Below are 22,502 nucleotides of genomic sequence, written 5' to 3' on the forward strand. Positions count from 1 at the left end.
AGGTAGTGTCAAGGAAAAACCTATATTTTATACCAAGAGATGGACGTCGAATTATTAAAATTTCTATTTTAATGTTCAGGCTAAGTAAATGAGACTGTAGCCAGACTTTTAACTCACTGACACATGAAAGATAATGAGGCCATCAAGTGTTGAAATATGTTCCGGTATCATGTGCCAGCCGATTCAAACACCCCACATGCAGTATGAAGTGTCAGGGCATGAAGCAAAACTATTAAGCAAAACTATTAAGCAAAACATTAGGGTCCTGTTTTGTACACTTTTATACATACATTATAGAATTGACAAAACCCCAAAACAAGATGCACAGACTTACATTTCGGTGAAACTTTTCGAAAAACTCATGTCAGTTTTTTTTCATTTATCCATTTTGCAATTGCATTTAACCAGCTGGTCTCAATTTTAATGTACATATAAAAATTATGAATTTTTAGAGATTATTTGACTGGAAAAGATAAGAAATCAACCCTTGTGTCTTGTATAAAGGACCCATATTTTAGTGTTCTTCAATATATTTATTGTGTTTTTGTGAAGCAATACAACGGAATTTCACTCTTTGTGAAAAAACGCTTAATTTTTAATACTTCACTTCCGTCACTCTTCACAAAAACACTGAACTTTCTAAAGTTTCTCCTTAAGATGCGCTCTGATGGGTCAAACTGACACAATCTGGTGTGATTGGCCACCCACGAGTTTCGGCTTCACAGTCTTCTGTGAATGCTCAAATGCTCAAAGCATGAAATAAATTACATTGCCACATTTAGTAAAAGTCATAGTTTACCTAAAAATGAACAAATGTCATCATTCATTCATCTTCGTGCGCGATTTAAACCTGTCTTAATTCAGTGGAACACAAAAGAAGATGTGTTTTTATGTTCATACAATGTAAGTCAATGGGGTTCGATACTGTTTGATTTTCAACGTTCTTCTAAATATTTTCTGTTGTGTTCTGCTGAAGAAAGATAGGTTTGTAATGACACGAGGGTTAATAAATAATTTCGAAAACTCACTTTTTGATTTATTTGCAGTATTTTTATACAAACAAAGATCATACGTTATTCACCATCTGCAGGAATGTACTAATTATTAAAACATGGTAAGACACAATTCCCTTGAAGGACTGCATTACAACTTCAAATAAGTTATTTTCTTTGGCTCCGTCATTAGATAAATGTGGACCTGGCAGAAAGCATATAAATCTGCTTTAAGTTTTTGAAAAGAGCTACGATTTCTTGGGTCGTATTGCCAACACTGACACATCAATGCATTCTCTGGTCTGTTGGTTAGTCATGTTTTTTGGTGTCGTGTATGGAGTGACTCATCTGGAGAACGTCTCCCACAGCAACACTGCGAAACTCCACACGTTTTTGTTTGGAAAGAAATATTGTTAAATGTATTGATTGTGCAGAGCTGGATTGGGATATATGTTAATTACAGAGGAGGGGTTCTCGTTATCACTAATGAATCTACAGAGTACAAAAAGTCAAGAATCAGTGTTTCAGACTAACAGTGAGTGTGTCTTCTGTTGTAGACTAATGGCTGGAAACAGAAATTTACTGAGGCACTTGCTTTTTCTTTTACTGAGCTCAGTTTGCAGAGCGGTTCCACAGAGAGGGATTTCAGTTAATAGTCCACAAGCTCTTGGGTTCCAGCAAAATGAACCGAGATTTGGACTCGCTCCGCAAACTGAACAACAGTTTTCTCAGAAGTTTCCACTTCAGAAGCCGGTGGTGCAGTCAGAACCTCTTGACAAGTGTGCTGTAGCGGATTATGAGCAGATCCAGTGTGGACAACCTGGTATCAGTGGTGCTGAGTGTGAAGCTATAAACTGCTGCTTTAATGGACAGCAGTGTTATTATGGGATGTCAGGTAAAGGTGTTTTACCAGTTAAGTGTTTCTTGCCAAGCTGACCCTCTGATAACTTCCTCTTTCTCATTACAGTAACTGTCCAGTGTATGAGAGATGGTCAGTTTGTGTTGGTGGTGGCTAGAGATGTCACGCTGCCTCGTCTGAGTCTGGACACGGTCCGTCTGCTGGGTGGAAATGAAGCACCTTGTGGTCCTGTTGGTTCCACACCTTCCTTTGCCATTTACCAGTTTCCAGTCACTGCCTGTGGCACCAGCATGATGGTGAGTTTGCTGTTTGTGATTTGGGTGTCTAGAACAGACTTGATGGCAACCGTTTTTCTGCTTGCAGGAGGAAAATGGTTATGTGGTGTATGAGAACAGATTGACTTCATCCTATGAAGTGGGCATTGGACCTCTTGGCTCCATCACAAGGGACAGTCATTTTGAGTAGGTTACCTGTTTTCTCATGCGTGAATATTGAACCGCTGTCAGAAGCTCACTGTTTGTTTGTGTAGACTTCTCTTCCAGTGTAGATATTCTGCCACTGCTGTGGAAGCTCTGGTTGTGGAGGTCAACACTGTTCCCCCACCTCCACCTGTAGCTGCTCCTGGACCCCTCAGGGTGGAACTTAGGCTGCCGAATGGCCAATGTGTCACTAAAGGCTGTGCAGAAGGTGCTGATTTTTTCTATGCCTTTCCAAGTGAGTCTTACTTTAGATTGAGACAGTAACAAGTGTTAATCCTCAGGAGATGAGGCGTATACGTCCTACTACGGTGAGGATGAGTATCCAGTCACAAAAGTCTTGCGAGACCCTGTGTATGTTGAGGTGCGCATTTTGGAGAGAACTGACCCCAATCTTGTCCTGATGTTGGGGCACTGTTGGGCGACATCAACCCCTAGTCCTCTCAGTCTACCCCAGTGGGATCTTTTAGTTGATGGGTGAGTAGAATCCAAAGCTTATCCAGATATTACGCTGTGATCGAGTCCTGACCATCACTTCTGTTTTAGATGCCCTTACCAGGATGATCGTTACCTGACCACACTGGTTCCTACAATTGGCTCTGCTGTTCAGTTCCCAACCCACTACAAGCGCTTTGTTGTGAAGATGTTCACGTTTGTGGATCCAGCGTCACTGGCCCCTCTGCAGGAGACTGTATGATTTCCTTACAGCCTTCGGAATCCTCTAAATTGCCTTTTGTATTTGTTGCTAAAGCTGATGTCTTTGTTTGCCAGATCTACATTCACTGTAGTACAGTGGTGTGCCACCCTGCTTCTGGCTCCTGTGAACAGAGCTGTGCCAGGAAAAGCAGTATGTATTTAATTTCATTTTGCTTTGCTGTTTTAGTTTAGTCGTCCTGACACTTTCTTGTTCCAGGGAGAGATGTTGCTGACAAGAGGCGGGAAGAAACTGTTGTTTCCAGTGGAGGGATTTTCTTCACAATGTAAATTGAATTGCCCTTTTTAATAAAGCCCGGGACTCAAACATTTGTGTAGCTGTGTTTTCAGTGGGGTTCTCCCCAATGAGGATTGTTCTGGTCTAACGGCTCCTAAAAGCTGTGTAAGGTTTCATTAGAACTGAACTTGCAAACTGCTTGTTTTGATCGTTTACTATATAGCACATTTCCCAGGCTCAAGGACACTTTACAATGGACATCAATCATTGCGCCATAAGAAATTGGCATGTGGACATTTGCCCACTCAAGAAGTCACAAATTGTGCAATGTCATAAACTGTGATTTAGGACTCTAAATAAACAATACACGAAGAGGTGAGCCAAAGGAAGACAATTACTCCATGCAAATTATAATATTCAATACGTTCAAGTGATATACAGGTTTAAAAGACTGCCAAAGGAGAACATGTTTTGAGCTTTGGTTTAAATTCACTTAATGGAAATAGTTCTGAGTGATTGAAGACTTACTGCCCCTTGAAGATAAACCGATCCAAAGTGAACAAACGGAGCAGGTTGGATGGCTAGGAAGGAGCAAGGCCATTGAGTGACCAGAAGCGTTTTGCATTTCACATGAGAAGATACTGGCAACCAGTGGAGACATAAATTAGGGGAGATATGAGCAGATGTATTTGTCAAAGTTGGCATTCTGGCAGCAGAACTTTGAATGTACTACAAACGGGAGTGAGCTGGTAAACCAGAAAAAAACATTACAATAGTAAAGGAGAGCTGTAATCAGTGCATGAACTAATCATTCTTCATCTTTTCTACTGTTAAAAGCGCGGAGTTGCACAATTAGATGTAGCTGGAAAAAAGCAGCTTTGTAGAGTTTATGTAGGCTTTACATTTAGTCATTTGGCAGACGATTTATCCAAAGCGAATTACCGATGAGGAAACATTGGAAGCAGTAATAACAACATAGGCAACAAAATACATAAGTGCATCAAACTAGTCCATTAAAGCCTGGACCTTTAAACAGCAGTGCTATACTGAACAGGTCATGTGGTGTGTTACAAATGGAGAAAAACCACATCAGAGGTGCTTGTTAAAGTGGAAACCGCCAAGTCTACCAAACGGAAGGGCTGTTCCAAACTGAAGTGCTCAAATCTGAGCACCTTAAAGCCTGTAGGATTATTGATTTTGAAGGGTACAACTGATGGAACATTCACTCTAATAAGTCTGTGTGGTGACAGTACCTTAAAACCTGGAAGTTTCTAGTGGTCTGAACCCAATCTTGCTCTAATGTGTCATTATTTCGCATCTGTGCTCTAAGGTGCCATCTCCCGATACAACTTATCATCAAAGCAGTTATCATCTGACTGGTCAAAATAAACTATTATGTGTCATGTAAGTGTTTTAAAGGTCTTATACCTTAGGTCAGATGGTTTTAGCTGTGGACAAATTGATAAGTTTTTTTATTTTATGTGTTTTTTGGGCTGGTTCATTAGATATTTTTTATCTAATAGTAGTAGTACCTTGTGTCTTGTATTTAAGTATTAGAAAAAAAGCAAACATTGCTATCTACCATTGGAAAACCTGTTACAGCTAAACTTGGCTATACAAATGTAACTACATAGCTGCAGAACAAATTAAGAGACTATTTCAAATAAATTTTCAGTTTTTTGGAATTGACTATTTATAGGTATCTGTTTAGATACAATGATAATTTTTTATTTCTTCTTTGAAGTACTAACAAAACTTCTTCCAAATTTCAAATAAAAATATTATTTGTATTTATTTGCAGAAAAGGAGAACTGGAGAAACCTGTTATTTTCAGACCTCAAATACTGCAACGTAAACGTCTCGTTACGTATGTAGCCCTCGGTTCCCTGAAAGGAGGGAACGAGACATTGCGTATAGCTACGCTCCTCAGATACTGTAGCTTGATTGCATCACACAAGTAGATTTTATGGGCCAATGACGCTCGAACCCCGAGCTGTGGGTGGAGCCACACACTATAAAGGTTGGCACTGAGCCATAATTGCTTCCAATGTTTCCTCATCTGTAAGTCGCTTTGGATAAAAGCGTCTGCTAAATGACTAAATGTGATCGAACATGGATAAGACCCTGGGATTTAAAAAACAGCAGCAACGTAATGTCTCGTTCCCTCCTTTTAGGGAACCGTGGTTACATACGTATCCGAGATGTTCACTTTCAAGTCGGTCTCTCTACATTGTGTATAACTACGCCATGGGGAAGGTTTAAAATCCTGCTGTGTTTAATTCCCACCTCCATAAAACAGCCTAAAGAGCCAGACCCGATATCGTCGAGCCCGACGACTGCTTTTCCCAGGGGATAACAAATGCCTCTCAGCTCAACCTGAGCGGAACTAAGCACGTTTATAGTATCCACCAATCCTTTCTGATGTTGTAGTGTATATATTCATACTGCACTCACAAATACTACATGGAACATATTAGTTGATACGCGTGTACTTCATCTAATTCATTATGTTCTATCACAGTATTTTATTTCAGACGCAGCCCTGCATTTAGATTTTATGTGCCGGAATTAGTCTGTGGAGAAGCCCCAGTGTTGAAAATATTTACAGATGTTCACAAAATTTCTTGAATTTTTTGAAAGAGGCAATCCAAAAAACTATATTGTTAAATGTATTGATTGTGCCGAGCTGGACTGTGATATATGTTAATTACAGAGGAGGGGTTCTCGTTATCACTAATGAATCTACAGAGTACAAAAAGACAAGAATCAGTGTCTCAGACTAACAGTGAGTGTGTCTTCTGTTGTAGACTAATGGCTGGAAACAGAAATTTACTGAGTCACTTGCTTTTTCTTTTACTGAGCTCAGTTTGCAGAGCGGTTCCACAGAGAGGGATTCCAGCTAATAGTCCACAAGCATTTGGGTTCCAACAAAATGAACAGAGATTTGGACTCGCTCCGCAAACTGAACAACAGTTTTCTCAGAAGTTTCCACTTCAGAAGCCTGTGGTGCAGTCAGAACCTCTTGACAAGTGTGCTGTAGCGGATTATGAGCAGATCCAGTGTGGACAACCTGGTATCAGTGGTGCTGAGTGTGAAGCTATAAACTGCTGCTTTAATGGACAGCAGTGTTATTATGGGATGTCAGGTAAAGGTGTTTTACCAGTTAAGTGTTTCTTGCCAAGCTGACCCTCTGATAACTTCCTCTTTCTCATTACAGTAACTGTCCAGTGTATGAGAGATGGTCAGTTTGTGTTGGTGGTGGCTAGAGATGTCACGCTGCCTCGTCTGAGTCTGGACACGGTCCGTCTGCTGGGTGGAAATGAAGCGCCTTGTGGTCCTGTTGATTCCACACCTTCCTTTGCCATTTACCAGTTTGCAGTCACTGCCTGTGGCACCAGCATGATGGTGAGTTTGCTGTTTGTGCTTTGGGTTTCTAGAACAGACTTGATATCAATCGTGTTTCTGCTTGCAGGAGGAAAATGGTTATGTGGTGTATGAGAACAGAATGACTTCATCCTATGAAGTGGGCATTGGACCTCTTGGCTCCATCACAAGGGACAGTCATTTTGAGTAGGTTATGTGTTTTCTCATGCGTGAATATTGAACCGCTGTCAGAAGCTCACTGTTTGTTTGTGTAGACTTCTCTTCCAGTGTAGATATTCTGCCACTGCTGTGGAAGCTCTGGTTGTGGAGGTCAACACTGTTCCGCCACCTCCACCTGTAGCTGCTCCTGGACCCCTCAGGGTGGAACTTAGGCTGGCGAATGGCCAATGTGTCACTAAAGGCTGTGCAGAAGGTGCTGATTTGCTATGCCTTTCCAAGTGAGTCTTACTTTAGATTGAGACAAGTAACAAGTGTTAATCCTCAGGAGATGAGGCATATACATCCTACTACGGTGAGGATGAGTATCCAGTCACAAAAGTCCTGCGAGACCCTGTGTATGTTGAGGTGCGCATTTTGGAGAGAACTGACCCCAATCTTGTCCTGATGTTGGGGCGCTGTTGGGCGACATCAACCCCTAGTCCTCTCAGTCTACCCCAGTGGGATCTTCTAGTTGATGGGTGAGTAGAATCCAAAGCTTTATCCAGATATTACGCTGTGAACGAGTCCTGACCATCACTTCTGTTTTAGATGCCCTTACCAGGATGATAGTTACCTGACTACACTGGTTCCTACAATTGGCTCTGCTGTTCAGTTCCCAACCCACTACAAGCGCTTTGTTGTGAAAATGTTCACGTTTGTGGATCCAGCGTCACTGGCCCCTCTGCAAGAGACTGTATGACTACAGCCTTCGGAATCCTCTAAATTGCCTTTTGTATTTGTTGCTAAAGCTGATGTCTTTGTTTGCCAGATCTACATTCACTGTAGTACAGCGGTGTGCCACCCTGCTTCTGGCTCCTGTGAACAGAGCTGTGCCAGGAAAAGCAGTATGTATTTCACTTTGGTTGATATGCTGTTTTGTTTTGTCGTCCTGACACTTTTTGTGTTCCAGGGAGAGATGTTGCTGACAAGAGGCTGCAAGAAACCGTTGTTTCCAGTGGAGGGATTGTCTTCACAATGTAAATTGTATTGCCCTTTTTAATAAAGTCCTGGACTCAAACATTTGTATTGCTGTGGTTAACTCCCCAGTGAGGATTGTTCTAGTATAAACTGCACCTAAAAGCTGTGTAAAGTTTCATTAGAACTGAACTTGCAAACTGCTTGTTTTGATCGTTTACTATATAGCACATTTCCCAGGCTCAAGGACACTTTACAATAGACAACAAATCAACAATCATTGCGCCATAAATTGGCAAATTAGTCAGCTTCACCTTCCGCTAATAAAGTTACTGATGCTATAGTAATGATTTGCAAGGATTTACGCCCATATGCAATGGTTACACGCGAGTACCTCAGTGAAAAGGCAATACCGAAAAAGTATGCAGAGGTGAAGATCAATGTTGCAGCATCTCTCCAGTCAGCAGAAAGAGTGGCCCTTACCTGTGACGGCTGGACCTCCAGGGCGACTGACTCGTATGTCACCATAACATTTCACTATATCGGAAGCGACTGGACACTCGCGTCGCATGTTTTACAAACCCAGGCTGTCCACACCAGCCACACAGCAAGTAACATTGCAGCATTGTTGAACAAGGCCTTAATTGAATGGAACATTGCGAATAAAGAACCAGCTCTCGTAACCGACAATGCAGCAAACATGGTCCGTGTGGTGGCGCTAATGAATGTGCTTCACTTTGGTTGCTACACGCATACGCTGAATTTAGCGTCGCAAGCGGCACTTAAACTCTCTAAAATGGCCCAGTTGCTTGGCAAAATCAGACGAATCACTGGCGGCTTTCATCGAAGCAGCATTGCCAGCCATACTCTGAAAGTCAAACAAAAGCTATAGGTCTACCCTCACATAAGCTGAAGACTGACGTGGTAACTCGATGGAACAGCGCATTGGAGATGCTAGAGCGGTTCCTGGAGCAAGAGCCAGCCATATCTGCAGCGCTGCTCTCACCTGAAGTTTGTAGAAGTGAGAAAGATATCTTCACTTTGTTGGAGGCTGACATAAGTACTGCAGAAGATGTAGTGAAAGCTCTGAATCCGATGAAAGCTGCCACAATAGCCATGTCTGAAGAGTGCACACCAACTTTATCAGTTATTGGTCCTCTGCATGCACAGCTGTTACAGGAGATGAATATTGGACCCAGCGACTCCACGATCATCAAGGACTTAAAATCCACTATACATGACAACCTAATGTCATGGTATGTTTACAGAACCTTTTTATTCTGTAGTTGTGTTTATTTAATGACCCTTTATAAAGTAAATATAGATTACATATTTTAAATAAATGTACAAAGATAACTAAACTAAAGTTCAATGTTATTAGCAGACACTTTGAAATACATTATTATGTGAATACGAATTTTGTGTAAGGATGTATAACTGCACATGACAAAAATTTATTGAAATTTGTTGAATATCCTTTAGATATCATGGCCTGAAGGAAATGTTGTATACAGCTTCGGCATTAGATCCTCGTTTTAAGGCCCTTCCCTTTTTGTTTGAAGAGGACCGTGACAACACATTTTCAAGACTGATGAGGGAGATTGTTAGTCTGGACCAAAGGAAAAAACAGAACGTAAGCATAGAATGAAACTGTGCTTTTGGTATATTTTGATCAGAACTTCCAAATTGAATTTTCTTTGTGATCCTTTATTCTTAATATATTTTAAATTTAATTTGTATTTGTTTCATCTTTAAGCAGAAAGAAAGTGACAGTGCATGTGTGGAAGACACTGTGCCTGTTCACCAGAACGCCACCTCCCTGGGTCCTCATGATGAGGTGGGAGTTGCAGAAGACCCCACAGCAGCCAAGAAGATAAAGATGTCTGCACTGATGGGTCTCCTAGGAGCAGCCTACAAAACAGCAGCTCCAGCATCAAAGAAAACTGTGACTGAAATGGCAAAAGAGGAAGTGGCAAGGTACAGGGAAGCCAAGCCTGTCATATTCTCTGAAAACCCACTAATCTGGTGGAAGATGCATGCAGAAGACTAACCGCTTTAAACACAACAAGCAAAGAGGTATCTCTGTGTGCCGGGAACAAGTGTTCCTGCTGAGCGAGGTTTTTCAACTGCTGGTGATATTATCACAGCACAAAGAGCTGCCTTAGGTCAGACCATGTTGATCAGCTACTTTTCTTGCAGAAAAATCTGGCAATCAAAAAATGAGTTAGTGCTGGTAAAGAACTGATTGTTTTTTGGACAGTTACTATGTTTAATGTGCACAATGTCCAGAAAAAGGTTTAATGGGCCTGTTTTGAATGTTACAATGAATATGTTTTATGTTGTAATGAATTTAAGTTTTAAAATAAAAAGTTAAAATCTTAATGTTGGTTACTTGTTTGGTTACCCAAAGTAAAAATAAAAAGTAATTCCTAACATTATTGTATGGGCTCTACTGTCAATGTGTATGTGTTTTTAACTAATGTAAGAGAGTAAGAGTTTCAGTTACCAGCATATATACTTAAATGTGGATTCCATGCCTGCAAAACTAGCATTTTCATCTACGTAATGACATCTAATCGATATTGAATCGAATCGAATCGAAATTGAATCGAGTCGAAACCATAAAAACAAGAATCAAATCGAAATCGAAGAATCGAGCCCTAAATTATAGTATTCAATACGTTCAAGTGATATCCAGGTTAAAAAGACTGCCAAAGGAGAACATGTTTTGAGCTTTGGTTTAAATTCACTTAATGGAAATTGTTCTGAGTGATAGAAGACCTGCTGCCCATTGAAGATAAACCGTTCCGAATTCACACATAGAAGATCCGAACTGGAAGACCTGAGTGAACAAACAGAGAGAGCAGGTCTGATGGCTAGGAAGGAGCAAGGCCATTGAGTGACTAAAGTGACCAGAAGCGTTTTGCATTTCACACAAGAAGATACTGGCAACCAGTGGAGACATGACAAAATAGGGGAGATATGAGCAGTCGATTTGTCAAAGTTGGCATTCTGGCAGCAGAACTTTGAATCTATTGCAAACGGGAGTGAGCTGGTAAACCAGAAAAAAGCATTACAATAGTAAAGGAGAGCTGTAATCAGTGCATGAACTAATGATTCTGCATCTTTTCTACTGTTAAAAGCGCAAAGTTGCACAATTCGTTGTAGCTGGAACCAAGCAGCTTTGTAGAGTTTGTGGATGTAGGTATCCAAGGTTAGTGAAGGGTATAGTGATGCCAAAATTCTTAACGGTGGCCCATGGAAAAATAGAGGTAGTGTCAAGGAAAAACCTATATTTTATACCAAGAGATGTTCGTCGAATTATTAAAATTTCTATTTTAATGTTCAGGCTAAGTAAATGAGACTGTAGCCAGACTTTTAACTCACTGACACATGAAAGATAATGAGGCCATCAAGTGTTGAAATATGTTCCGGTATCATGTGCCAGCCGATTCAAACACCCCACATGCAGTATGAAGTGTCAGGGCATGAAGCAAAACTATTAAGCAAAACATTAGGGTCCTGTTTTGTACACTTTTATACATACATTATAGAATTGACAAAACCCCAAAACAAGATGCACGGACTTACATTTCGGTGAAACTTTTCGCAAAACTCATTTCACAGTTTTTTTTCATTTATCCATTTTGCAATTGCATTTAACCAGCATTTAACCATAAAAAATTATGAATTTTTAGAGATTATTTGACTGGAAAAGATAAGAAATCAACCCTTGTGTCTTGTATAAAGGACCCATATTTCAGGGTTCTTGAATATATTTATTGTGTTTTTGTGATGCAATACAACGGAAGTTCACTCTTTGTGAAAAAACGCTTAATTTTTAATACTTCACTTCCGTCACTCTTCAAAAAAACACTGAACTTTCTAAAGTTTCTCCTTAAGATGCGCTCTGATGGGTCAAACTGACACAATCTGGTGTGATTGGCCACCCACAAGTTTCGGCTTCACAGTCTTCTGTGAATGCTCAAACGCTCAAAGCATGAAATAAATTACAATGCCACATTTAGTAAAAGTGATGGTTTACCTGAAAATGAACAAATGTCATCATTCATTCATCTTCGTGCGCGATTTAAACCTGTCTTAATTCAGTGGAACACAAAAGAAGATGTGTTTTTATGTTCATACAATGTAAGTCAATGGGGTTCGATACTGTTTGATTTTCAACGTTCTTCTAAATATTTTCTGTTGTGTTCTGCTGAAGAAAGATAGGTTTGTAATGACACGAGGGTTAATAAATAATTTCGAAAACTCACTTTTTGATTTATTTGCAGTATTTTTATACAAACAAAGATCATACGTTATTCACCATCTGCAGGAATGTACTAATTATTAAAACATGGTAAGACACAATTCCCTTGAAGGACTGCATTACAACTTCAAATAAGTTATTTTCTTTGGCTCCGTCATTAGATAAATGTGGACCTGGCAGAAAGCATATAAATCTGCTTTAAGTTTTTGAAAAGAGCTACGATTTCTTGGGTCGTATTGCCAACACTGACACATCAATGCATTCTCTGGTCTGTTGGTTAGTCATGTTTTTTGGTGTCGTGTATGGAGTGACTCATCTGGAGAACGTCTCCCACAGCAACACTGCGAAACTCCACACGTTTTTGTTTGGAAAGAGCCAATCCAAAAAAATATATTGTTAAATGTATTGATTGTGCAGAGCTGGATTGTGATATATGTTAATTACAGAGGAGGGGTTCTCGTTATCACTAATGAATCTACAGAGTACAAAAAGACAAGAATCAGTGTCTCAGACTAACAGTGAGTGTGTCTTCTGTTGTAGACTAATGGCTGGAAACAGAAATTTACTGAGGCACTTGCTTTTTCTTTTACTGAGCTCAGTTTACAGAGCGGTTCCACAGAGAGGGATTCCAGTTAATAGTCCACAAGCTCTTGGGTTCCAGCAAAATGAAGAGAGATTTGGACTCGCTCCTCAAACTGAACAACAGTTTTCTCAGAAGTTTCCACTTCAGAAGCCGGTGGTGCAGTCAGAACCTCTTGACAAGTGTGCTGTAGCGGATTATGAGCAGATCCAGTGTGGACAACCTGGTATCAGTGGTGCTGAGTGTGAAGCTATAAACTGCTGCTTTAATGGACAGCAGTGTTATTATGGGATGTCAGGTAAAGGTGTTTTACCAGTTAAGTGTTTCTTGCCAAGCTGACCCTCTGATAACTTCCTCTTTCTCATTACAGTGACTGTCCAGTGTATGAGAGATGGTCAGTTTGTGTTGGTGGTGGCTAGAGATGTCACGCTGCCTCGTCTGAGTCTGGACACGGTCCGTCTGCTGGGTGGAAATGAAGCGCCTTGTGGTCCTGTTGGTTCCACACCTTCCTTTGCCATTTACCAGTTTCCAGTCACTGCCTGTGGCACCAGCATGATGGTAAGTTTGCTGTTTGTGATTTGGGTGTCTAGAACAGACTTTATGTCAATCGTGTTTCTGCTTGCAGGAGGAAAATGGTTATGTGGTGTATGAGAACAGAATGACTTCATCCTATGAAGTGGGCATTGGACCTCTTGGCTCCATCACAAGGGACAGTCATTTTGAGTAGGTTACCTGTTTTCTCATGCGTGAATATTGAACCGCTGTCAGAAGCTCACTGTTTGTTTGTGTAGACTTCTCTTCCAGTGTAGATATTATGCCACTGCTGTGGAAGCTCTGGTTGTGGAGGTCAACACTATTCCCCCACCTCCACCTGTAGCTGCTCCTGGACCCCTCAGGGTGGAACTTAGGCTGGCGAATGGCCAATGTGTCACTAAAGGCTGTGCAGAAGGTGCTGGTTTTTTTTCTATGCCTTTCCAAGTGAGTCTTTCTTTAGATTGAGACAGTAACAAGTGTTAATCCTCAGGAGATGAGGCGTATACGTCCTACTACGGTGAGGATGAGTATCCAGTCACAAAAGTCCTGCGAGACCCTGTGTATGTTGAGGTGCGCATTTTGGAGAGAACTGACCCCAATCTTGTCCTGATGTTGGGGCACTGTTGGGCGACATCAACCCCTAGTCCTCTCAGTCTACCCCAGTGGGATCTTTTAGTTGATGGGTGAGTAGAATCCAAAGCTTATCCAGATATTACGCTGTGAACGAGTCCTGACCATCACTTCTGTTTTAGATGCCCTTACCAGGATGATCGTTACCTGACTACACTGGTTCCTACAATTGGCTCTGCTGTTCAGTTCCCAACCCACTACAAGCGCTTTGTTGTGAAAATGTTTACGTTTGTGGATCCAGCGTCACTGGCCCCTCTGCAGGAGACTGTATGATTTCCTTACAGCCTTCGGTATCCTCTGAATTGCCTTTTGTATTTTGTTGCTAAAGCTGATGTCTTTGTTTGTCAGATCTACATTCACTGTAGTACAGCGGTGTGCCACCCTGCTTCTGGCTCCTGTGAACAGAGCTGTGCCAGGAAAAGCAGTATGTATTTAATTTCATTTTGCTTTGCTGTTTTAGTTTAGTCGTCCTGACACTTTCTTGTTCCAGGGAGAGATGTTGCTGACAAGAGGCGGGAAGAAACTGTTGTTTCCAGTGGAGGGATTTTCTTCACAATGTAAATTGAATTGCCCTTTTTAATAAAGCCCTGGACTCAAACATTTGTATAGCTGCGTTTTCAGTGGGTTTCTCCCCAATGAGGATTGTGTTCTGGTATAAACTGCTCCTAAAAGCTGTGTAAGGTTTCATTAGAACTGAACTTGCAAACTGCTTGTTGATCATTTACTATATAGCACATTTCCCAGGCTCAAGGACAATTTACAATGGACATCAATCATTGAGTGACCAGAAGCGTTTTGCATTTCACATAAGATACTGGCAACCAGTTGAGACCTAACAAATTAGGGGAGATGAGCAGATGTATTTGTCAAAGTTGGCATTCTGGCAGCAGAACGTTGAATGTACTGCAAACGGGAGAGAGTGAGCTGGTAAACCAGAAAAAAAGCATTACAATAGTAAAGGAGAGCTGTAATCAGTGCATGAACTAATGATTCTGCATCTTTTCTACTGTTAAAAGCGCGGAGTTGCACAATTAGATGTAGCTGGAAAAAAGCAGCTTTGTAGAGTTTGTGGATGTAGGCATCCAAGGTTAGTGACGCCAAAATTCTTAACGGTGGCCGATGGAAAATAGAGGTAGTGTCAAGGAAAAACCTATATTTTATACCAAGAGATGGAGGTCCAGTTGTTCATATTTCTATTTTAATGTTCATGCTAAGTAAATGAGACTGTAGCCAGACTTTTAACCCGCGGTGTATGTAGATAGAAATTGCTTATTCTACTATAGTAAAAACATAACGCTTTGTTGTGTAAGCTCTTTATACACCTCTGAAGACATAGCTATGTATATTGCATTTCTATCAATGGATCATCCCAAAAACTACAAACATTTCATATTTACATTTAGCAGACGCGACTTACAAAGAGTTCGGGGAGCAATAAGCGATTTGTCATAGAAGAGCAATAGTACAATAGGTGCTAATACAACGTTACTAGTTTCAACAAAAGCTAGACCACTACCTGCTGAGAGAAGAGGCTTAGTGTACTTTTTTTTCTTTTTTTACACACTGGACCTTTAAACAGCAGTGCTATACTGAACAGTTCATGGGGTGTGTTCCAAATGGAGAAAAACCACATCAGAGGTGCTTGTTAAAGTGGAAACCGCCAAGTCTACCATACGGAAGGGCTGTTCCAAACATAAGTGCGCAAATCTGAGCACCTCAAAGCCTGTAGGATTATTGATTTTGAAGGGTACAACTGATGGAACATTCACTCTAATAAGTCTGTGTGGTGACAGTACCTTAAAACCTGGAAGTTTCTAGTGGTCTGAACCCAATCTTGCCCTAATGTGTCATTATTTCGCATCTGTGCTCTAAGGTGCCATCTCCCGATACAACTTATCATCAAAGCAGTTATCATCTGACTGGTCAAAATAAACTATTATGTGTCATGTAAGTGTTTTACGGGTCTTATACCTTAGGTCAGATGGTTTTAGCTGTCTCGTGGACAAATTGATAAGTTTTTGTAATTTGTATGTGTTTTTAGGGCTGGTTTATTCGATATTTTTTATCTAATAGTAGTAGTACCTTGTGTCTTGTATTTAGGTATTAGAAAAAAGCAAACATTGCTATCTACCATTGGAAAACCTGTAACAGCTAAACTTGGCTATACAAATGTAACTAAATAGCTGCAGAACAAATTAAGAGACTATTTCAAATACATTTTCAGTTTTTTGGAATTTACTATTTATAGGTATCTGTTTAGATAGAGTGATCATTTTTATTTCTTCTTTGAACTACTAACAATACTTCTTCCAAATTTGAAAAATGAAAATATTATTTGCATTTATTTGCAGAAAATGACACAGAAACAGGTCAAAATAACAGAAAAGATGCTCTGTATTTTTTCAGACCTCAAATACTGCAAAGAAATCGTCTCATTACGTATGTAGCCCTCGCTTCCCTGAAAGGAGGGAACGAGACATTGTGTATAGCTACGCTCCTCAAATACTGAAGCTTGATTGCATCGCACCGGTAGATTTTATGGGCCAATGACGCTCAAGTGCCGAGCTTTGGGCGGAGCCTCCCACCATATAGGTCGGCGCCGAGCCGCATTGAACGAACATGGATAAAACCTTGAGATTAACAACATAGCAGCAACGCAATGTCTCGTTCCCTCCTTTCAGGGAACCGTGGTTACATACGTATCCGATTTGTTCACTTTCAAGTCGGTCTCTCTACATTGTGTATAGCTACACTATGGGGAAGGCTTAAAATCCCACTGTGTTGAACTCCCACCTCCATAAAACAGCCTAAAGAGCCAGACCCGATAACGTCGAGCCTGATATTCCCAGGGGATAACAAATGCCCCTCAGCTCAACCTGAGCGGAACTAAGCACGTTTATAGTATCCACCAATCCTTACTGACCGCAGCACTACTGGAGCCTGGCACATATCACATGTAACCAAGGGATAACATACTAAAACCAACAGCGCACTTACCGTGGTCGGCATGTTCCAACAGCATAAAAAAACTGCTGAAAATACACAGCATACTGGACCACCGGACTTAGTCGTCACCACTCCGCTTGAAGGGTGTATACATACTGTACATCTTCAGTGTGGATGGCATGTGCCCCTGCAGAAACGACAGAATGACTGATACGTCACAGGTAGCTGCATTTTGATTTTCGTCTTACACCATGAAAAGAAAACCTGCCATTTCAAACTGTACAGATGTCTGGTCGACGGGGCTCTTGCTTCCGCGATCATCTCCAAAAATCATTGAAAAACGTATATGCCACGTCACTTGAGGGGGGCTCGTCCAAGCACCATGAGCCAGTCTGTTGTCGCAAAGGGCTCCCCAGCCCGTCAACGACGCATCCATAGTGACAACTATTCAGCTGACCACTCTACCCATCTGAACTCCTTGCTTGTACATAATTCTGTTGTGTTTTATGTGATAACCCTGATTTTTCATGTGTCTTGTCATGCTGTCAGTCCTTTACATTGCTGTAAGATGACTTTATGTCACTCCTGAGGTTTGATTTTGTTGAAATTCAACAGATGGAATGGTCTCTTAATTTTTCCATGGCTGTATATAGGTAACTTAAAAACTTAAATACATTTTTCAAATTGTTTCTGATTGCATTCATCTTCCACATATCATGGGTAGGCAGGATGACATTCACATTTAGGTGTCTGCCATCTAAATCGACTTTTAAATAACCTTTTGAAATATGCTTGTTTAACAATGGCTAAGTAGACTATTTTTATGGCTGTTAATACATCAGAGGTCAGAGAGAATTAAGGTCACATGACAACAAAAACATGGCCCGTGTTGTATATTGTTAAATGTATTGATTGTGCAGAGCTGGACTGTGATAGATGTTAATTACAGAGGAGGGGTTCTCGTTATCACTAATGAATCTACAGAGTACAAAAAGACAAGAATCAGTGTCTCAGACTAACAGTGAGTGTGTCTTCTGTTGTAGACTAATGGCTGAAAACAGAAATTTACTGAGTCACTTGCTTTTTCTTTTACTGAGCTCAGTTTGCAGAGCGGTTCCACAGAGAGGGATTCCAGTTAATAGTCCACAAGCTCTTGGGTTCCAGCAAAATGAACAGAGATTTGGACTCGCTCTGCAAACTGAACAACAGTTTTCTCAGAAGTTTCCACTTCAGAAGCCGGTGGTGCAGTCAGAACCTCTTGACAAGTGTGTTGTAGCGGATTATGAGCAGATCCAGTGTGGACAACCTGGTATCAGTGGTGCTGAGTGTGAAGCTATAAACTGCTGCTTTAATGGACAGCAGTGTTATTATGGGATGTCAGGTAAAGGTGTTTTACCAGTTAAGTGTTTCTTGCCAAGCTGACCCTCTGATAACTTCCTCTTTCTCATTACAGTGACTGTCCAGTGTATGAGAGATGGTCAGTTTGTGATAGTGGTGGCTAGAGATGTCACGCTGCCTCGTCTGAGTCTGGACACGGTCCGTCTGCTGGGTGGAAATGAAGCACCTTGTGGTCCTGTTGGTTCCACACCTTCCTTTGCCATTTACCAGTTTCCAGTCACTGCCTGTGGCACCAGCATGATGGTGAGTTTGCTGTTTGTGATTTGTCTGTCTAGAACAGACTTGATGTCAACCGTAATTCCGCTTGCAGGAGGAAAATGGTTATGTGGTGTATGAAAACAGAATGACTTCATCCTATGAAGTGGGCATTGGACCTCTTGGCTCCATCACAAGGGACAGTCATTTTGAGTAGGTTATCTGTTTTCTCATGAGTGAATCTTGAACCGCTGTCAGAAGCTCACTGTTTGTTTGTGTAGACTTCTCTTCCAGTGTAGATATTCTGCCACTGCTGTGGAAGCTCTGGTTGTGGAGGTCAACACTGTTCCCCCACCTCCACCTCTAGCTGCTCCTGGACCCCTCAGGGTGGAACTTAGGCTGGCGAATGGCCAATGTGTCACTAAAGGCTGTGCAGAAGGTGCTGATTTTCTATGCCTCTCCAAATGAGTTGTACTTGTAGCACTGGTCTAAAACTTTAGCTTGAGACTGTAACTCATTGTGTTAATCCTCAGGAGATGAGGCGTATACGTCCTACTACGGTGAGGATGAGTATCCAGTCACAAAAGTCCTGCGAGACCCTGTGTATGTTGAGGTGCGCATTTTGGAGAGAACTGACCCCAATCTTGTCCTGATGTTGGGGCGCTGTTGGGCGACATCAACCCCTAGTCCTCTCAGTCTACCCCAGTGGGATCTTTTAGTTGATGGGTGAGTCGAATCCGAAGCTTTTCAGATCGCACGGTGAACGAGTCCTGACGTCACTTCTGTTTTAGATGCCCTTACCAGGATGATCATTACCTGACCACACTGGTTCCTACAGTTGGCTCGGCTGGTCTTCAGTTCCCAACCCACTACAAGCGCTTTGTTGTGAAGATGTTCACGTTTGTGGATCCAGCATCACTGGCCCCTCTGCAGGAGACTGTATGATTTCCTTACAGCCTTCGGTATCCTCTAAATTGCCTTTTGTATTTTGTTGCTAAAGCTGATGTCTTTGTTTGTCAGATCTACATTCACTGTAGTACAGCGGTGTGCCACCCTGCTTCTGGCTCCTGTGAACCCAGCTGTGCCAGGAAAAGCAGTATGTATTTCATTTTGCTTTGCTGTTTAGTTTAGTCGTCCTGACACTTTCTTGTTCCAGGGAGAGATGTTGCTGACAAGAGGCTGGAAGAAACTGTTGTTTCCAGTGGAGGGATTTTCTTCACAATGTAAATTGACTTGCCCTTTTTAATAAAGTCCTCGACTCAAACAGTTGTATAGCTGCGTTTTCAGTGTTTTTTCCCCAGTGAGGATTGTGTTCTGGTATAAACTGCACCTAAAAGCTGTAAGGTTTCATTAGAACTGAACTTGCAAACTGCTTGTTTTGATCGTTTACTATATAGCACATTTCCCAGGCTCAAGGACACTTTAAAATGGACACCAATTCAACAATCATTGCAAATTGGCATGTGGACATTTGCCCACTCAAGGAGTCACAAATTGTGCAATGTCATGACAACATGATTTAGGAATCTAAATAAACAATACACAGAGGTGAGCCAAAATAAGACCATTACACCATGCAAATTATAGTATTCAAGTGATATCCAGGTTTAAAAGACTGTCAAAGGAGAACATGTTTTGAGCTTTGGTTTAAATTCACTTAATGGAAATAGTTATGAGTGATAGAAGACTTACTGCCCATTGAAGATAAACCGTTCTGAATTCACAAGATCCGAACTGGAAGACCGGAGTGAACAAACAGAGAGAGCAGGTGTGATGGCTAGGAAGGAGCAAGGCCATTGAGTGACTAGTGACCAGAAGCGTTTTGCAAATCACATGAGAAGATACTGGCAACCAGTGGAGACATAAATTAGGGGAGATATGAGCAGATGTATTTGTCAAAATTGGCATTCTGGCAGCAGAACTTTGAATGTACTGCAAACGGGAGAGAGTGAGCTGGTAAACCAGAAAAAAAGCATTACAATAGTAAAGGAGAGCTGTAATCAGTGCATGAACTAATGATTCTGCATCTTTTCTACTGTTAAAAGCGCGGAGTTGCACAATTAGATGTAGCTGGAAAAAAGCAGCTTTGTAGAGTTTGTGGATGTAGGACTCCAAGGTTAGTGAAGGGTTTAGTGATGCCAAAATTCTTAATGGTTGCCGATGGAAAAATAGAGGTAGTGTCAAAGAAAAACCTATATTTTATACCAAGAGATGGAGGTCCAGTTATCAATATTTCTATTTTATTGTTCATGCTAAGTAAATGAGACTGTAGCCAGACTTTTAACCCGCCGTGTATGTAGATAGAAATTGCTTATTCTACTGTAGTAAAAACATAATACTTTGTTGTGTAAGCTCTTTATACACCTCTGAAGACATAGCTATGTATATTGCATTTCTATCAATGGATCATCCCAAAAACTACAAACATTTCATATTTACATTTAGTCATTTAGCAGACGCGACTTACAAAGAGTTCGGGGAGCAATAAGCGATATGTCATAGAAGAGCAATAGTACAATAGTTGCTAATACAACGTTACTAGTTTCAACAAAAGCTAGACCACTACCTGTTGAGAGAAGAGGCTTAGTGTACTTTTTTTTCTTTTTTTACACACTGGACCTTTAAACAGCAGTGCTATACTGAACAGTTCATGGGGTGTTTTCCAAATGGAGAAAAACCACATCAGAGGTGCTTGTTAAAGGGGAAACCGCCAAGTCTACCATACGGAAGGTCTGTTCCAAACATAAGTGCGCAAATCTGAGCACCTCAAAGCCTGTAGGATTATTGATTTTGAAGGGTACAACTGATGGAACATTCAATCTAATAAGTCTGTGTGGTGACAGCACCTTAAAACCTGGAAGTTTCTAGTGGTCTGAACCCAATCTTGCCCTAATGTGTCATTATTTCGCATCTGTGCTCTAAGGTGCCATCTCCCGATACAACTTATCATCAAAGCAGTTATCATCTGACTGGTCAAAATAAACTATTACGTGTCATGTAAGTGTTTTAAAGGTCTTATACCTTAGGTCAGATGGTTTTAGCTGTCTCGTGGACAAATTGATACGTTTTTTTATTTTATGTGTTTTTAGGGCTGGTTCATTAGATATTTTTTATCTAATAGTAGTAGTACCTTGTGTCTTGTATTTAGGTATTAGAAAAAAGCAAACATTGCTCTCTACCATTGGAAAACCTGTAACAGCTAAACTTGGCTATACAAATGTAACTACATAGCTGCAGAACAAATTAAGAGACCATTTCAAATTAATTTTCAGTTTTTTGGAATTGACTATTTATAGGTATCTGTTTAGATACAATGATAATTTTTTATTTCTTCTTTGAACTACTCTTTGTAAACATACTGTACATCTTCAGTGTGGATGGCATTCACCGCTGCAGAAACGACAGAATGACTGATACGTCACAGGTAGCTGCATTTAGATTTTTGTCTTACACTATGAAACGAAAACCTGCCATTTCAAACTGTACAGATGTCTGGTCGACAGGGCTCTTGCTTCCGCGATCATCTCCAAAAACGTTGAGCAGATGCTCCTCGCACTGACCTGCCAAACATGCAGGTTCCATAACTCTAGCCTCGGGGGCCACACCGAGCCGCTCACCTGTGACAAGAGATCCCTTCCTAGGGGGATCGGTCAGCATTCCTACCAACTCCGGAAACCATGGCTGGCTGGTCCAATTCGGTGCAACTAACAGCACAGTCTCTCCCTGTTCTTATGCAGCACTAGCAGTATAATTTTTGCTGGGGGAAAAGCATTTTTCTGCACCTTGGGCCAGTAACTCGACAGAACATCCCCTACCATGAGGCGTTCGTCAGTTAGAAGAATAGCCGGCAGTGCCTATTCTCCTATGAGTCAAAAAAATTGATCTCCGCCTCTCCGAACAGGCTCCAGATCAGCTGCACAGTGTGCGGATGTTACCTCCACTCCCCGTGAACTGGACCACCTGGGACAGCATATTTGCACCAGAGTTGTGACTGCCAGGAACATGAACTGCCCGAATCGACAGGAGATTCCCATCTGCCCAGAAAAGGAGACGCTCCGCCAGCCTCTGAAGTGTGCTCAAGCTATTCAGCTGACCCATCTGAACTCCTTGCTTGTACATATTTCTGCTGTGTTTTATGTGATAACCCTGATTTTTCATGTGTCTTGTCATGCTGTCAGTCCTTTACATTGCTGT

At 41.2% G+C, this 22,502-nt stretch overlaps 4 protein-coding genes across 4 annotated transcripts; all 4 read left to right on the top strand.

Moving 5' to 3' along the window:
* The first annotated feature begins 1,525 nt into the window (after positions 1 to 1,525).
* Positions 1,526 to 3,503, top strand: LOC306893386 (zona pellucida sperm-binding protein 4-like). Its single transcript, XM_079455175.1, has 8 exons — positions 1,526 to 1,887; positions 1,960 to 2,147; positions 2,215 to 2,312; positions 2,381 to 2,538; positions 2,612 to 2,804; positions 2,874 to 3,018; positions 3,099 to 3,174; positions 3,241 to 3,503. The coding sequence occupies exons 1-8, from the start codon at positions 1,554 to 1,556 to the stop codon at positions 3,309 to 3,311; spliced, it is 1,263 nt and encodes a 420-aa protein (XP_079311301.1). The 5' UTR covers positions 1,526 to 1,553; the 3' UTR covers positions 3,312 to 3,503.
* Positions 3,504 to 6,041: 2,538 nt separating this feature from the next.
* On the top strand, positions 6,042 to 8,108 carry LOC306893397 (zona pellucida sperm-binding protein 4-like). Its single transcript, XM_079455186.1, has 8 exons — positions 6,042 to 6,403; positions 6,476 to 6,663; positions 6,731 to 6,828; positions 6,897 to 7,054; positions 7,127 to 7,319; positions 7,390 to 7,534; positions 7,610 to 7,685; positions 7,751 to 8,108. The coding sequence occupies exons 1-8, from the start codon at positions 6,070 to 6,072 to the stop codon at positions 7,819 to 7,821; spliced, it is 1,263 nt and encodes a 420-aa protein (XP_079311312.1). The 5' UTR covers positions 6,042 to 6,069; the 3' UTR covers positions 7,822 to 8,108.
* Positions 8,109 to 12,541: 4,433 nt separating this feature from the next.
* LOC306893375 (zona pellucida sperm-binding protein 4-like) lies at positions 12,542 to 14,636 on the top strand. The gene is made up of 8 exons (XM_079455164.1): positions 12,542 to 12,903; positions 12,976 to 13,163; positions 13,231 to 13,328; positions 13,397 to 13,554; positions 13,630 to 13,822; positions 13,892 to 14,036; positions 14,118 to 14,193; positions 14,260 to 14,636. Exons 1-8 carry the CDS (start codon positions 12,570 to 12,572, stop codon positions 14,328 to 14,330), a joined length of 1,263 nt encoding a protein of 420 aa, XP_079311290.1. The 5' UTR covers positions 12,542 to 12,569; the 3' UTR covers positions 14,331 to 14,636.
* A 3,008-nt stretch (positions 14,637 to 17,644) lies between these two features.
* Positions 17,645 to 19,667, top strand: LOC306893334 (zona pellucida sperm-binding protein 4-like). Its single transcript, XM_079455118.1, has 8 exons — positions 17,645 to 18,096; positions 18,169 to 18,356; positions 18,424 to 18,521; positions 18,590 to 18,747; positions 18,842 to 19,034; positions 19,100 to 19,247; positions 19,329 to 19,404; positions 19,465 to 19,667. Exons 1-8 carry the CDS (start codon positions 17,652 to 17,654, stop codon positions 19,533 to 19,535), a joined length of 1,377 nt encoding a protein of 458 aa, XP_079311244.1. The 5' UTR covers positions 17,645 to 17,651; the 3' UTR covers positions 19,536 to 19,667.
* Positions 19,668 to 22,502: the final 2,835 nt, after the last annotated feature.

Source organism: Barbatula barbatula (assembly GCF_947034865.1).
Source record: "Barbatula barbatula genome assembly, chromosome: 1".
Lineage (NCBI taxonomy): Eukaryota > Metazoa > Chordata > Actinopteri > Cypriniformes > Nemacheilidae > Barbatula > Barbatula barbatula.

What these genes read in the sequence shown, in the direction of transcription:
- LOC306893386 (XM_079455175.1), top strand. Translation starts at nt 1,554, where the DNA reads ATGGCTGGAAACAGAAATTTACTGAGGCACTTGCTTTTTCTTTTACTG. An exon ending in CCTGTGGCACCAGCATGATG is followed by an intron (nt 2,148 to 2,214) that starts GTGAGTTTGCTG and finishes TTCTGCTTGCAG; the next exon opens with GAGGAAAATGGTTATGTGGT. An exon ending in TGGCCCCTCTGCAGGAGACT is followed by an intron (nt 3,019 to 3,098) that starts GTATGATTTCCT and finishes TTTGTTTGCCAG; the next exon opens with ATCTACATTCACTGTAGTAC.
- LOC306893397 (XM_079455186.1), top strand. Translation starts at nt 6,070, where the DNA reads ATGGCTGGAAACAGAAATTTACTGAGTCACTTGCTTTTTCTTTTACTG. An exon ending in GTGTTATTATGGGATGTCAG is followed by an intron (nt 6,404 to 6,475) that starts GTAAAGGTGTTT and finishes TTCTCATTACAG; the next exon opens with TAACTGTCCAGTGTATGAGA. An exon ending in CCTGTGGCACCAGCATGATG is followed by an intron (nt 6,664 to 6,730) that starts GTGAGTTTGCTG and finishes TTCTGCTTGCAG; the next exon opens with GAGGAAAATGGTTATGTGGT.
- LOC306893375 (XM_079455164.1), top strand. Translation starts at nt 12,570, where the DNA reads ATGGCTGGAAACAGAAATTTACTGAGGCACTTGCTTTTTCTTTTACTG. An exon ending in CCTGTGGCACCAGCATGATG is followed by an intron (nt 13,164 to 13,230) that starts GTAAGTTTGCTG and finishes TTCTGCTTGCAG; the next exon opens with GAGGAAAATGGTTATGTGGT. An exon ending in CACTAAAGGCTGTGCAGAAG is followed by an intron (nt 13,555 to 13,629) that starts GTGCTGGTTTTT and finishes GTTAATCCTCAG; the next exon opens with GAGATGAGGCGTATACGTCC.
- LOC306893334 (XM_079455118.1), top strand. Translation starts at nt 17,652, where the DNA reads ATGTTAATTACAGAGGAGGGGTTCTCGTTATCACTAATGAATCTACAG. An exon ending in ACAAGGGACAGTCATTTTGA is followed by an intron (nt 18,522 to 18,589) that starts GTAGGTTATCTG and finishes TTGTTTGTGTAG; the next exon opens with ACTTCTCTTCCAGTGTAGAT. An exon ending in TGGCCCCTCTGCAGGAGACT is followed by an intron (nt 19,248 to 19,328) that starts GTATGATTTCCT and finishes TTTGTTTGTCAG; the next exon opens with ATCTACATTCACTGTAGTAC.